This window comes from Streptopelia decaocto (assembly GCF_964273445.1).
Source record: "Streptopelia decaocto genome assembly, chromosome: 27".
NCBI lineage: Eukaryota > Metazoa > Chordata > Aves > Columbiformes > Columbidae > Streptopelia > Streptopelia decaocto.
The window spans coordinates 71,679-83,850 of NC_138682.1; the positions used below are offsets into that span (position 1 = coordinate 71,679).

The following is a 12,172-nucleotide window of genomic DNA, read 5'->3' on the forward strand; positions in this document are numbered from 1 at the left end:
GGGGGCGAGCAGGGGCCTTGCCAACGGCCGCGGAGGGAGAGCCGGGCTCACGTGCACATTTATATTAATAATTAAAGCCTAATGAGACCCGGGGGCGGCGTGTCCGTCCGTCTGCCCCTCCCGCTGCCCCCCCAGGCTGTTTGCTCTCGCTGCCTCCAACCCCCACAAACGCCGTTGTTAGTTTTCCGTATATTGAAATAAGTTGTTGTTGTTTTGTTTTTTTTTTTTTTTTAAAGGAAAAATAGATTTCTTTTTAATTGGAAAAAGCCCTTTTAGTGCCTGCCCGGTGCCGCTCAGCGCTGGAACGGCCGCCGCACCTTCTTCCTCCTCTTGTGCTTGGCCTCCCCCTTGGGGCCGGTGCCCTCGGCCCTGGGGGGAGGCCCCGGGGGCGCGGGGGGGGGCGGCGGGAAGGGACCTCCCCCGGCTGCCGCCCCCGGCCCCCCTGAAAGACGCGGGTGAAGAAATCTTGCAGGTCAGCAGCTGAGGGGGGGCCGCTCTTGGGGGTGTTCCTGAGGGGTACCAGGGGGGTTGGGGGTCTGGCTGAGCCAGGAGCACCCGTTTCCCCTGGGTGCCCCCCCGCACTGACCTGTGCCGCGCGGCACCCCGGGAGCCGCAGGAAATGTGGTAGGGGACACGGTGGGTGTCAGGGGCGATGCCCACGCGCTGGCAGCCGGCCCACTCTGCGGAGAGATGTGGTGACAAGGCGGGGGAACACCCAGGGACACCCCACCGCATGGGGTGGGCAGCACCCACCTGTGATGTCGTAGATCTTCCCCTCCATCATGGCCAGGTAGGTGATTTTCAGCCCCAGGAGACTGGACTCGGCCCAGAAGTCGCCCTCCTCAGCAGGGTGCAGCCCCCCACACTCCCCGCAGTACCGTGCGCTCAGCGGGTCCCGCTCCAGCTCAAACCTCCTGTGGGGGTGAAACGTTCACACACCCCCTCCCCACGAGACCCCGGAATGGCTTTGGGAAACCCCCCACCCCGACACCTACTTGTGCTTCCCCTGGCACTTGCTGCACATCATGGTGTTCATGGCGTCGCGTAGATTGTCGTGCAGCCGGCTCAGGAACGCGCCCACCGAGCGTGACAGCTCCTGCTCTGCCAGCCGCTTGCTGCGAAGGGGCGACAGAACACAACAGGATCATGGGAGATCCCCAAAATCTGCCACCGCCCCCCTGCGTTCCCCCACTCACAGCTCATACTCCCTGCGCCGCTCAGGGCTGCTGACGATGTCCCAGGCCGCCCGCAGCACCTTGAACGCTGCCTCCGCCCGTGGGTGCTCATTCTTGTCTGGGTGCACCTGGCGGGGGGTGGAACAGAACGCTCAGCGCCGTGTTTTGGGGAAGGGACACCCTGCCCCGGTCCCCTCGTACCAGCACAGCCAGGCGGCGATAGGCTCTGCGCAGTTCCGCATCTGACGCCGTTGCCTCCACCCCGAGCACTTGGAAGGGGTTCAGTTGCTCCTCGGGGATGCTGGCTGCAGCCAAGAGCCGCTGCGTCTCCTCCCTGGCACCGGGAGCCCCCCCAGCACAACTGGGTGCTGCATCTCCCCCCTGCTGTGTCCCACCCCCCTGCAGCCAGTCCCAGAGTCGGTGCCACGTCCCGCTGTCCCCAAGCGGCCCCCACGTCCTGTGCAGCGCAGCAGCCGCCTCCAGCAGCTGCACCACCCGCCGGGTCCCGGCCAGCTGCACCATGCCGGCGGCCACTGCGGCAGCACCAAGCCGCAGGCAGCCCAGGAGCAGCACCAGGAGCAGCAGCAGCAGCGCCAGGAGCAGCCAGAGGAGCCGCAGGATGAACCGGGCCCCGGCACCCAGCCACCGGGCTGCCCGCCGACGCCAACCCCGCGCTGAGCCACGGTCACCGAAGCAGCAATAGGAGCCGAGCAGCCGCTCGCCGGCCTCTGTGCCCAACCGGAGCACTCGGGACAGCAGCCCCCGGTAACTGGTCAGCAGGCCCTGGTAACCAGCCGGTTCCTCTGCCAGCCCTGGTGGCTCAGCCCTGTCCCCGCGGCTCCTCTTGAGGGGCGGCTGGTGCCGTCTGCCCGCGGTGCTGTCACGCCGCCTGCCATTCTTCCTCTCCTTGGGAGCTGAATGCTGGCGCTGCCGCCGCTGCTGCCTCCGGGTTCCTGTCCCATCCTCGTCCTCCCCGGTGCCAGAGGCATCCCGGTGGTGGCAGCTCAGGCTGCAGGATCCATCCAGCCGCTCGGCCGCGGGGCTGGAGGGGGCGGCCGCTTCCCCCCAGTACCGGCAGGAGCAGCGGGGCCCAGGCAGCTCGTGCTCGTCGTCGTCCTCCTCCTCCAGCCTGGGGGCCGGTGCCCGCCCGCAGCTCCCGTTTGTGGCAGCGCTGTCCACCGCGCAGCTGCCGCCGTCCCCGGGGGATTCCCGGCTCCTGTCACTTCCTTCGGGCGCGGCCGCTTCTCGGCGGCGGGGCTGCTCCATCCCCGCGGCCCCGTGCTGCCGCGGCCGGCTCTAGGTCACGGCCATTCCGACGGGCCCTGTGACGAGAGCGGGGTCAGCGCGGCACCGGGACCCCGCGATCGGTCCCGGGACCCGCCGACCCGGCCCTGGGGATCCCCAGGCCGGTCTCGGTTGCCCACAGGCCTCCGCCCTTCCAGGGGACGCTTTTGTGCCGATTTCACCCCAAAAGCGCAGCTCGGGGCCCCGCTCGGCCGCCGCCGCCCTCCCTGCGGCCTCCCTCAAACGGGGAGCCCGGGGACACTCGCGGTGCCGGTACCGGCGGGGGGGGGGGTCGCCGCCGCCTCCCGACCCCCCCCGGAGTCCCTCAGCCACCTCACTTCCGCCTTCCGCCCACCGCCACCGCCCACTTCCGAGGGCGTGGCGTAGCGCAGGAGCGTCATTCCTTATGGAACTCCCACTTAAAGCAGCGGTGACCGCCCTTTAAAAGGACAACGATCCGCCGCTTAAAAGGGCAAGGACCGCCTCTTAAAGGGGCAGCGCCCCCTCGCCGTTAACTCCGTTGCCGTCCCGGGAAGGGACCCAGGCGTCCTGCGCTGACCCCCGTCACGTGCCCCCGCGCACAAAGCACCTCTGTCTCGGCCGAGGGCCCCGTTGTGCCCCCGGGGGGGACCCGGCAGGGGCCCCGGTGTCACCCACCCGCACTCGAGTCCGGCCCCACGCGAGTTCCGGTGCAACCGAGGGGCTCTCGCCCCGTAACCCACGTCCTTCCCCGGTCCTATCCCCGCCCCACGGGGGTCCCGGTCCCGCAGTTCCCGCCCCCGGCCCTGCGCGGGACCCCTCGCTCCCCCCCGGTCCCGCCCCCGACCCCGCTCCCGGCCGATCGCGGCTCCGCGTCCCGGGCCGGGCCCCAGCGCGACCCTCGGGAGCGGCAGCGAGCGGGTGAGTTCCGGGGTGGGGCGGCGGGACCGAGCGGTGCCCCCCACGCCCGGCCCCCAGTAACTCCCAGTAACTCCCAGTGCGGCGGCCCCGGACTGCACCGCCCCCGCCCCGTCCCCACACCAGCTCCCAGTCCCTCTCCCACTCCCCCCCCGCCCAGATGTGCCCCTTCCCAGATGTACGGGGGGCAGGGTGCAGGGGGGCGCAGCGGGGGGCTCAGCACCCCCGCCGCCCTGCAGCCCCGGAGCCATGGAGCCCAGCGTCCTCCCCTGCGCCCTGGAGCCGCGACCCTCACATGAGCCTGTCCCTGCCGCCCTCTGTGCCCTCGGGAGCGTCTTCGGGCTGGTCTGCAGCTGCTTCGGTGAGCAGGGGGGTCACAGGTTGGGGGCAGAGATGGGGTATGTGGGGGCTTATTTGGGGGACATGAGGGGCAGAGCTGGGGGGGCACGGGGGCTCATTGGGGCGACACGGTTGGGGGACAAAGTTGGGGGCACAGCTAGGGAGTACAACTGCGGGAACACAGCTGAGGCTCACTGGGGGATATGGGGGAGTTATGGGCTCACTGGTGGGGGCACAGCAGGCACACGGTGAGGGGCTTTGCAGGGACATGGGGACAAGGAGAGGGGGGTTATGTGAGACACAGCCATGGGGCAGAGCTGGGGGGCACAGTGCGGGGGGAACATGTGGGGGAACGGCCTGGGGGGCACAGCTGGGGAACACAGTGGGGAGGCACAGCAGGAGACAGAGCTGTGAGGCAGAGTTGAGGGGCACAGCTGGAGACAGCCAGAAGTGCCTCTCTGTCCTCACCCAGGCTACCGCTGCTTCAAGGCCACCATGTTCCTGTCAGGGCTACTCTTCGGCTCCACCGTCATCTTTCTCCTGTGCCGGCAGGAGCGGGAGCTGCAGCTGAGCCTGGAGGCCAGCACCGCTGTCACTGCGGCCATCGGGCTGCTGTGTGGGCTGCTCACCGTGCTGCTCCGCGCTGTCGGGCTCTTTGCCACTGGGCTGCTGCTGGGGCTGCTCGTGGCCACCGCTGCGCTGGTCACGGTGCTGCCACCACCGCCGAGCCCCTGGGTGACGGTGGGGATGCTGCTGGGGCTGGCGCTGCTCTGCGCCCTCCTGGCGCTGCGCTGGCCCAAGGCCGTCACTATCCTGGCCACCGCTGCCTTTGGCGCTGCTGTTGTGGTTGTGTGTGCAGATTACCTGGCTGAGGGGCTGGCACTGGTGGCCCACATCACAGCACGGCTGCAGCTGGCGCCGGCGCAGGCACTGTGTTGGCACGGGTGGCTGCTGCTGGGTGCCTGGCCTGTGCTCAGCATCCTCGGTGTCCTGCTGCAGTGGCGGGTGACGGCCAGCGGCTTCTCCCATCGTGACGGTGAGGGACAGGGAGGACACAGGGGGACGCTTGGCCTGGTGGGTCTGGGGGGACAGGGGATGGTGCTGGGAGTGGCTGGTAGGGACAGGGGTGTCATCAGGGATGGCTGCACAGACAGGAATGGCCCTGGGGACCAGGACAGGGGTGTCCCCAGGGATGAGGACACAAGGACAGGGATGGCCGTGGGGACAGAAACGGGTGTCCCCAAGGATGGCCATGGAGACAGGGGAGGCCACGGGGACAGGGGTGACACCAGGGGTGGCCATGGGGACAATGACGACCATGGGGACAGATATGGCTCTGGGGACGGGGTGACACTCGGGTGGGGACAAGGCTGTCACCAGGGGTGGCCGTGGAACAAAAAGCAGCCATGGGGCTGGGGGTGTCACCGCGGTGGGGCCAGGGTTGTCACGGTGGTGGGGACACTGACCCCCTCCCCTGCCCATAGCCCCCCACAGCCGGTGGCAGCGGCCGCAGCAGCCAGAGCTCAAGTGCAGGCAGAGCCCGGCCCCCTCCGAGGGCACCCACCGCTGCCAACCTCCGCCAGTGACACGCCAGGTGGGCGACGCACTGCCCCTGGTGAGTGGGGGTCCTGGGGGGGCCGTGCCAGGGCCTGAGGGGCCACGCTGAGCCCCCCGCCGTGAGCTCCCTGTGCAGCCTGCGGGACCGGCAGCTGGAGAGTGGCACCGTACCGGGACACCCACCTGCCCCATGTCCCCTCTATCCCTCTCCCGCATCCCCTATGTCCCCGCCTGTAAAATCCCCACGTGCCTCAGGGCACCCCCCACTCTCACTGCACCTGCCCTTTAAATAGGCAAATGGGTTGCCATACGCACCGCCCCCTCATGGGGGTGTAACGGGGGGCGGGGCTTAATGCCACGTGGCTATTGCAGGCCCCCCCCCGCCCCCAGCTTTAAAAATAAAACCCCGCTCATATTTTTGTACGACCTACTCAAACCCTGCGCTCCCCCCACCCCAAAAGATTCAATGCCCTGCAGAGCTGGGAGGTCTCACCCTCCCTGGGACCCCCTGATACCCCCCAGGACCATGGTGACACCCCCCACCCCCAGGCAGAGCCCACCCTGGGTCACCACTGTGGTTTTATTATTGCCTGAAGGATCAAAATAAAAAGGGAGAAAGAGGCCGCAACACAAAACACAACAGGCCGGCGGGGCAGGGCCGTGGCCCCATCCCGAATAAAATTAAAAAAAACCCCAAACTCTAGATGGGAGCGGCCGGTTGGTGACACCGAGAATGACCGTTGTGGAACAAAACCGCCCAAATTGAACTGAACCCTGGGGTCGGGCAGGAACCACCCCCCAACCCCCACTGGGCCCCCCACCCTTACAAGTCCTGCTCCAGCTCCCACAGTTCCTGCTCCAGCGTTTTCCGTCTCCCCAGTTTCTCCAGCTGCTCCTTCGTTGGCTGCTTCACATCCCCGGCATCCACGCGTTGCTGCAGCTCCTCCACCTGCCGCAGCTTCTTCTTCAGGTTCTTGATTTTGCGGCTTCTCTCGGCGCTGGGGGCGTCTCCCCCCTCGGCAGGAGGGCCAGGGGGACAGCCCGGCTGCGGCGCAGCTGCGTGATTGTCCCCCGGGGGTCCCTTGTTGTCCCCTCCGGCCAGCGAGACCTTTTCCAGTGCCTGGATCAGTCCGTCTGCCTCCCGCTCCCCCTTCTCCTGCTGCTGCTTCCGTTTCTCTTTGCGTTTTAAGTTCCTTTTGGCTGTTTTAGACAGTCCCGTCTCGGCGTTGTCAGCACGGCCGGGCGGTGCTGCGGCCTCCGGGCTCAGTCCCGGTGGCAGCTCGGGTTTGCTTTTGAAAAACTTCACGTATTTGTTCTCGTACCTGCGCCAAATGAGGATTCCTGAAGGCACCGCTTCCCCCCGTGGTGACAAACCCCGTTACCAAACACCACAACCCCCCAGCACCTCCTATGTGGAGCAGCCCCCAAATCTGGCTCTTTTCTGGGGGGCTCCGCCCCCTCCCCCGCATAGCCTCCCCACATCTCGAGGCTCTCCAGGGGGAGAAGCAGGGTCAGGGGACAGTACGTACCGGCAGCACGCGACTTATGGGGGAGGGGTGGGGGGATCGGAATTGGCTCAGGCACCTGGAAAGAGACTGAGACCTCGAGACGTCACCCTTGGGGATGGAGGGGACAGGATGGGAGCTCCCCCTCCCCCAGCACAGGGAACACCCCTGTTCCCCACCCCCCCCACCGTCTGTGTCCCCCACTTACACTGGCACCTCCTCCTGCGGGACGTATCCCTCCTTCACTCGCCGCTGCTTCCGCCACGTCCCGTCTGGCCGCTGCGTGGACGCGATGTACTTCCCTGCGGGGACACGGAGCGTCACGGGGGGACCATAGGATGTCCCCAGGGGGGCTGGGACATCCCACTGACCCTGCAAGGGCCCCTGGATACCCCTCCAGACACCCCACGGGTGACCTGGGACATCCCACAGCCACCCCACAGCCCAAAGACCCCCCTGGGACATCCCCAGGCCCCCCAAGACACGCCGGGGGGAGCTGGGACACCCCGCAGACCCCCCCAAACACCCCACAGGGGACCTGGGACACCCCAGAGACCTCCTGGGACCCCCTCCAGACCCCTCGGGATACTCACAAAGCCCCACGGGGGCTCCCCCTGTCCCGGGACAGGGGGGACAAGGTGAGTCCAGCCCCACAGAGCCCGGAGAGGCGGGACCCGCCCCACAGCGGCCAGGACGGGTGGACAAAGCCCCTGATGGACCGGGATGGGGGGGAAAAAGCCGCCGAGGGAGCGGGACGGGGGGAAAAAAGCCCCGGGACCCCTCCCAGGCGGCGGGGCCGGGACCGGCCTCACAGACAGCGGGTGCGGGGGCGGCTCCGCGGCTCAGGGGGCGGCGGGGGCGCTGCCGCGGGGATACGGGGCCACAGCGGAGCCGCGCTCACCGGTCTCGTCAGTCACATAGGGAGTCGCCATCTTGCGAGCGCGACACACTTCCGGCCTCCCGGGCCCCCGCCCCGGAACTGGAGGCAGAGACCGGAGCGGGGCGGGGCAGCGGCGGAGGAAGCGCCGCGGGGCCGGCGGCCATTTTGGTCTTAAAGGGGCAGCTCCCCGAGTTGGGGGGGACGCCCCCATCCCCCCCGGCGTTCCCATGGCGACCGCAGGCCGGACCCCCCCCCCCCCCCCCCCCCCCTCCATCCCTTGTGCCCATCGCCATGTGTCCAAGCCCCGTCCTGTGACCCCCCGTCCCTGGGGGGGAGTCAGGAGCGGTGTCCCGCCGTAGGAGGAAAGGCGGGGAGAGCAGGGACAAGTGTGTGTGTTCATCCCCCGTCCCCTGAGATTCAGACGGCTGCGGGTGCCGTGGGCCAGCAGAGCAAGGCGGGAGCGTTAGCCTCCCGGCACCGGGCTGGCGGGCGGCGCTGCTCGTTTCCGGGACTTGCGGCCGTCCCCGCGGCAGGGGCGCTTTCGTGCCGCGGCTCTCTGTGGCTTTTTTGTTTTGCTATGTTTGTTTTTTGTGGGCTTTTTGCAGGGTTCCCGCGACACGCGGCACGACCGCTCGCCCGGGGCTGCCGCGGCGGGTCTCAGTGTCGCCGTCCTGTGGACAAAGCGCGGTGCTGCACCCGGCCGCCCCAATGCGGTGCCGCGGCGCGCCTCAGTGCTGCCGCCCTGTGGCGAAACTCGGGTACTGCAGCGCACGGCCAGGGGGCAGAGACGCTGCTTGCCCCGAAGCAGCCAGAAGTGCCAGATAAGAAACACAAGCAGTCAGAGGTGCCAGATAAGAAACAAACGTCAGAACGGGCAGGAGCTGGGGCTTCACAGTTTTATCAGCGTTGATCTTATGACTCTGATTTTGATGCTAGTCATTTTGACTTCCATTATGCTACAGTGTTCTGTTTGGTACTGCTAGTGGGTAACAAATAATTGTGCTGTACCACAGCTCGAGATGATAATATTTTGTAGATTTATACTGCCAAAGAATTTGCAAGTATATTGAAAAGGGGGGAATTCAAGAGAAGCTGCCAAGTTAATGTATGCTGTGATGAAGTTATAGAAGATGTAGCCCTCATTAACCGGTTGACGTTTCCTTTTAAACGCGGCTGCTGGAAGCCGCGCGGCCAAAGGGCGTGGGGGTCCCGGCAGAGCAGGCGGGTGAGGATCCAGAGCGGGCCAATCAGATGGCTCGGGAGGGCTGGAGGGGCGGAGCGCTGATAGGCGGGGAGAATGGCAAGTGACGTGCGTAGGCAGCCAATGAGGTTGCCGGAGGGGCGGGCGTTGAAGTGTCCGTACTGCGCATGCCCAAATTGCGCAGTCCTCAGTCAGGTCCGACCCTGAGGCGGGCACCTGGGCGCGGAACGCGGGAAGGCGCCTCCAATAGGAGCACGGCGCGGTGGGGTGGAAAGCAGCCAATCAGAGCGCGCCGACTCAATCCCGTTTGAACAGTTGCCTGCCTGGCAAACGCGTCCGTGGTGTCTCGGCGCGGGTAGCGGGAGTTAACGGGGAAACGGGGGTCGGGGCGAGGGAGGGGAGGCTGTGGAGCGCTCATTTTGGCCTCTCCGTCCCTTTTGCCTCTCTCTCCCTCTCTCTGTGTCACCTTGTCTGGCTCCCTGTCACTGTCTTTCTCTGATAAGCTGACCTGCTCTTTGCTCTCCTTTTTTATGGATTCACAGGCTCATTCTGCTTGGAAAAGACACGTGCAATTTTAAATTTGGGGTTGGCTTCTAGGGTTTTTTTCCCCATTAGTGTAAATCGATGGCACGTTGTCCTGTGGCTCAATCCCCATTCTGTTCCATGGAGTCTTCAATTTAGGATGTTCAGGTAAGAAAGTTTGTCCTTCCAGAAAAGGAGCAGTCATTGGTAGTGCCCCCCAGCACCAAATAGCTCCTGTACTCTGCCCCATACATCCACAGTAGTGCCCCCCAGCACCATATAGCTCCTGTACTCTGCCCCATACATCCACAGTAGTGACCCCATTACCCCATGGCTCCTGCACTCTGCCCTATAGATGCCCAGTACTGCCCCCCAGCAACATCTAGCTCCTGTACTCTGCCCTATAGATGCCCAGTACTGCCCCCCAGCACCATACAGCTCCTGTACTCTGCCCCATACATCCACAGTAGTGTCCTCCAGCACCCCATGGCTCCTGCACTCTGCCCTATAGATGCCCAGTACTGCCCCACAGCACCATATAGCTCCTGTACTCTGCCCCATACATGCCCAGTAGTGCCCCCCAGCACCATATAGCTCCTGTGCTCTGCCCTATACATCCACAGTAGTGCCCGCCAGCACCCCATGGCTCCTGCACTCTGCCCTATAAATGCCCAGTACTGCCCCACAGCACCATATAGCTCCTGTACTCTGCCCCATACATCCACAGTAGTGCCCCCAGCGCACCATGGCTTCTGCACTCTGCCCTATAGATGCCCAGTACTGCCCCCCAGCACCATACTGCTCCTGTACTCTGCCCCATACATCCACAGTAGTGCCCCCCAGCACCATATAGCTCCCGTACTCTCCCCCATACATCCACAGTAGTGTCCCCCAGCACCCCATGGCTCCTGCGCTCTCCCCTATAGATGCCCAGTACTGCCCCACAGCACCATAAAGCTCCTGTACTCTGCCCCATACATCCACAGCAGTGCCCCCCAGCACCATATAGCTCCTGTAGTCTGCCCCATACATCCACAGCAGTGCCGCCCAGTACCCCATGCTCCTGCACTCTGCCCCATACGTGCCCAGTAGTGCCCCACAGCACCATATAGCTCCTGTTCTCTGCCCCACACATCCACAGTAGTGCCCCCCAGCAGCATATAGCTCCTGTACTCTGCCCCATACATCCACAGTAGTGCCCCCCAGCACCCCATGGCTCCTGCACTCTGCCCTACAGATGCCCAGTATTGCCCCACAGTAGCATATAGCTCCTGTACTCTGCCCTATAGATGCCCAGTAGTGCCCCCCAGCACCATATAGCTCCTGTACTCTGCCCCATACATCCACAGTAGTGCCCCCCACTACCCCATGGCTCCTGCACTCTGCCCTATAGATGCCCAGTACTGCCCCACAGCACCATATAGCTCCTGTACTCTGCCCCATAAATCCACAGTAGTGCCCCCCAGCACCATATAGCTTCTGTACTCTGCCCCATACATCCACAGTAGTGCCCCGCAGCACCCCATGGCTCCTGCGCTCTGTCCTATAGATGCCCAGTACTGCCCTACAGCACCATATAGCTCCTGTACTCTGCCCCATACATCCACAGTAGTGCCCCCAGCACCATATAGCTCCTGTACTCTGCCCCATACATCCACTGCAGTGCCCCCCAGCACCATATAGCTCCTGTATTCTGCCCCATAGATGTCCAGTACTGCCCCCCAGCACCATATAGCTACTGTACTCTGCACCATACATCCACAGTAGTGCCGCCCAGCACCCCATGGCTCCTGCACTTTGCCCTATAGATGCCCAGTAGTGCCCCCCAGCACCATATAGCTCCTGTTCTCTGCCCCATACATCCACAGCAGTGCCCCCCAGCACCATATAGCTCCTGTACTCTGCCCCATACATCCACATCATTGCCACCCAGTACCCCCTGCTCTTGCACTCTGCCCCATACATGCCCAGTAGTGCCCCCAGCACCATATAGCTCTTGTACTCTGCCCCATGCATCCATATTAGTGCCCCCCAGCAGCATATAGCTCGTGTACTCTGCCCCATACATCCACAGTAGTGCCGCCCAGCACCCCATGGCTCCTGCACTCTGCCCTATAGATGCCCAGTACTGCCGCACAGCACCATATAGCCCCTGTACTCTTCCCCATACATCCACAGTAGTGCCCCGCAGCACCCCATGGCTCCTGCACTCTGCCCCATAGATGCCCAGTAGTGCCCCCCAGCACCATATAGCTCCTGTACTCTGCCCCATACATCCACAGTAGTGCCCCCCAGCCCCATATAGCTCCTGTACTCTGCCCCATACATCCATAGTAGTGCCCCCCAGCACCCCATGGCTCCTGCACTCTGCCCTGTAGATGCCCAGTACTGCCCCACAGCACCATATAGCTCCTGTACTCTGCCCCATACATGCCCAGTAGTGCCACCCAGCACCATATAGCTCCTGTACTCTGCCCCATACATCCACAGTAGTGCCCCTCCAGCATCCCATGGGTCCTGCACTCTGCCCTAAAGATGCCCAGTAGTGCCCCACAGCACCATATAGCTCTTGTAATTTGCCCCATACATCCAAAGCAGTGCCCCCCAGCACCCCATAGTGGCTCTACTCTGCTCCATAGAGCCACAGTGCAGCCCCACAGGACCCCATAGGACTCGACTCTGCCCCTTAGACCCAGAGAGCTGCCCCACAGCAGCCTGTACGTGCTGCATTCTGCCCTGTTGGTGCAACATGCTGCCCCACAGCACCACACACCTCTGTCCACCTGACCACCCTTCCCTCCTGACCACGCCT

The 12,172-nt window shown here is 64.6% G+C and overlaps 3 protein-coding genes across 6 annotated transcripts; 1 reads left to right on the forward strand and 2 right to left on the reverse strand.

Moving 5' to 3' along the window:
* Positions 1 to 203: 203 nt before the first annotated feature.
* Positions 204 to 2,730, reverse strand: LOC309450606 (dnaJ homolog subfamily C member 14-like). The gene is given in 7 exon segments (XM_082073577.1): positions 204 to 409; positions 412 to 509; positions 587 to 680; positions 754 to 914; positions 996 to 1,115; positions 1,197 to 1,303; positions 1,377 to 2,730. Coding segments are annotated over 7 exon segments (1,761 nt in total). The 5' UTR covers positions 2,442 to 2,730; the 3' UTR covers positions 204 to 293.
* Positions 2,731 to 2,973: 243 nt separating this feature from the next.
* LOC309450571 (transmembrane protein 198-like) lies at positions 2,974 to 5,699 on the forward strand. 3 transcript variants are annotated; one of them, XM_082073528.1, is made up of 4 exons: positions 2,974 to 3,359; positions 3,596 to 3,717; positions 4,168 to 4,731; positions 5,180 to 5,699. In XM_082073528.1, the coding sequence occupies exons 2-4, from the start codon at positions 3,606 to 3,608 to the stop codon at positions 5,359 to 5,361; spliced, it is 858 nt and encodes a 285-aa protein (XP_081929654.1). In that variant the 5' UTR covers positions 2,974 to 3,359; positions 3,596 to 3,605; the 3' UTR covers positions 5,362 to 5,699. The 3 variants fall into 3 exon arrangements, with proteins under 3 accessions (XP_081929654.1, XP_081929655.1, XP_081929656.1); XM_082073529.1 differs by having other exon boundaries at positions 4,204 to 4,731; XM_082073530.1 differs by lacking the exon at positions 2,974 to 3,359 and having other exon boundaries at positions 3,384 to 3,717; positions 4,204 to 4,731.
* A 119-nt stretch (positions 5,700 to 5,818) lies between these two features.
* Positions 5,819 to 7,725, reverse strand: LOC309450572 (partner of Y14 and mago-like). Of its 2 annotated transcripts, XR_014186088.1 has the most exons (4): positions 7,659 to 7,703; positions 6,966 to 7,059; positions 6,782 to 6,847; positions 6,433 to 6,574 (listed from the first exon to the last, which is right to left on the reverse strand). XR_014186088.1 is itself a non-coding variant. In XM_082073531.1 (3 exons), exons 1-3 carry the CDS (start codon positions 7,687 to 7,689, stop codon positions 6,076 to 6,078), a joined length of 624 nt encoding a protein of 207 aa, XP_081929657.1. In that variant the 5' UTR covers positions 7,690 to 7,725; the 3' UTR covers positions 5,819 to 6,075. The 2 variants fall into 2 exon arrangements, 1 of the variants encoding a protein (XP_081929657.1); XM_082073531.1 differs by lacking the exon at positions 6,782 to 6,847 and having other exon boundaries at positions 5,819 to 6,574; positions 7,659 to 7,725.
* Between the last annotated feature and the right edge of the window lie 4,447 nt (positions 7,726 to 12,172).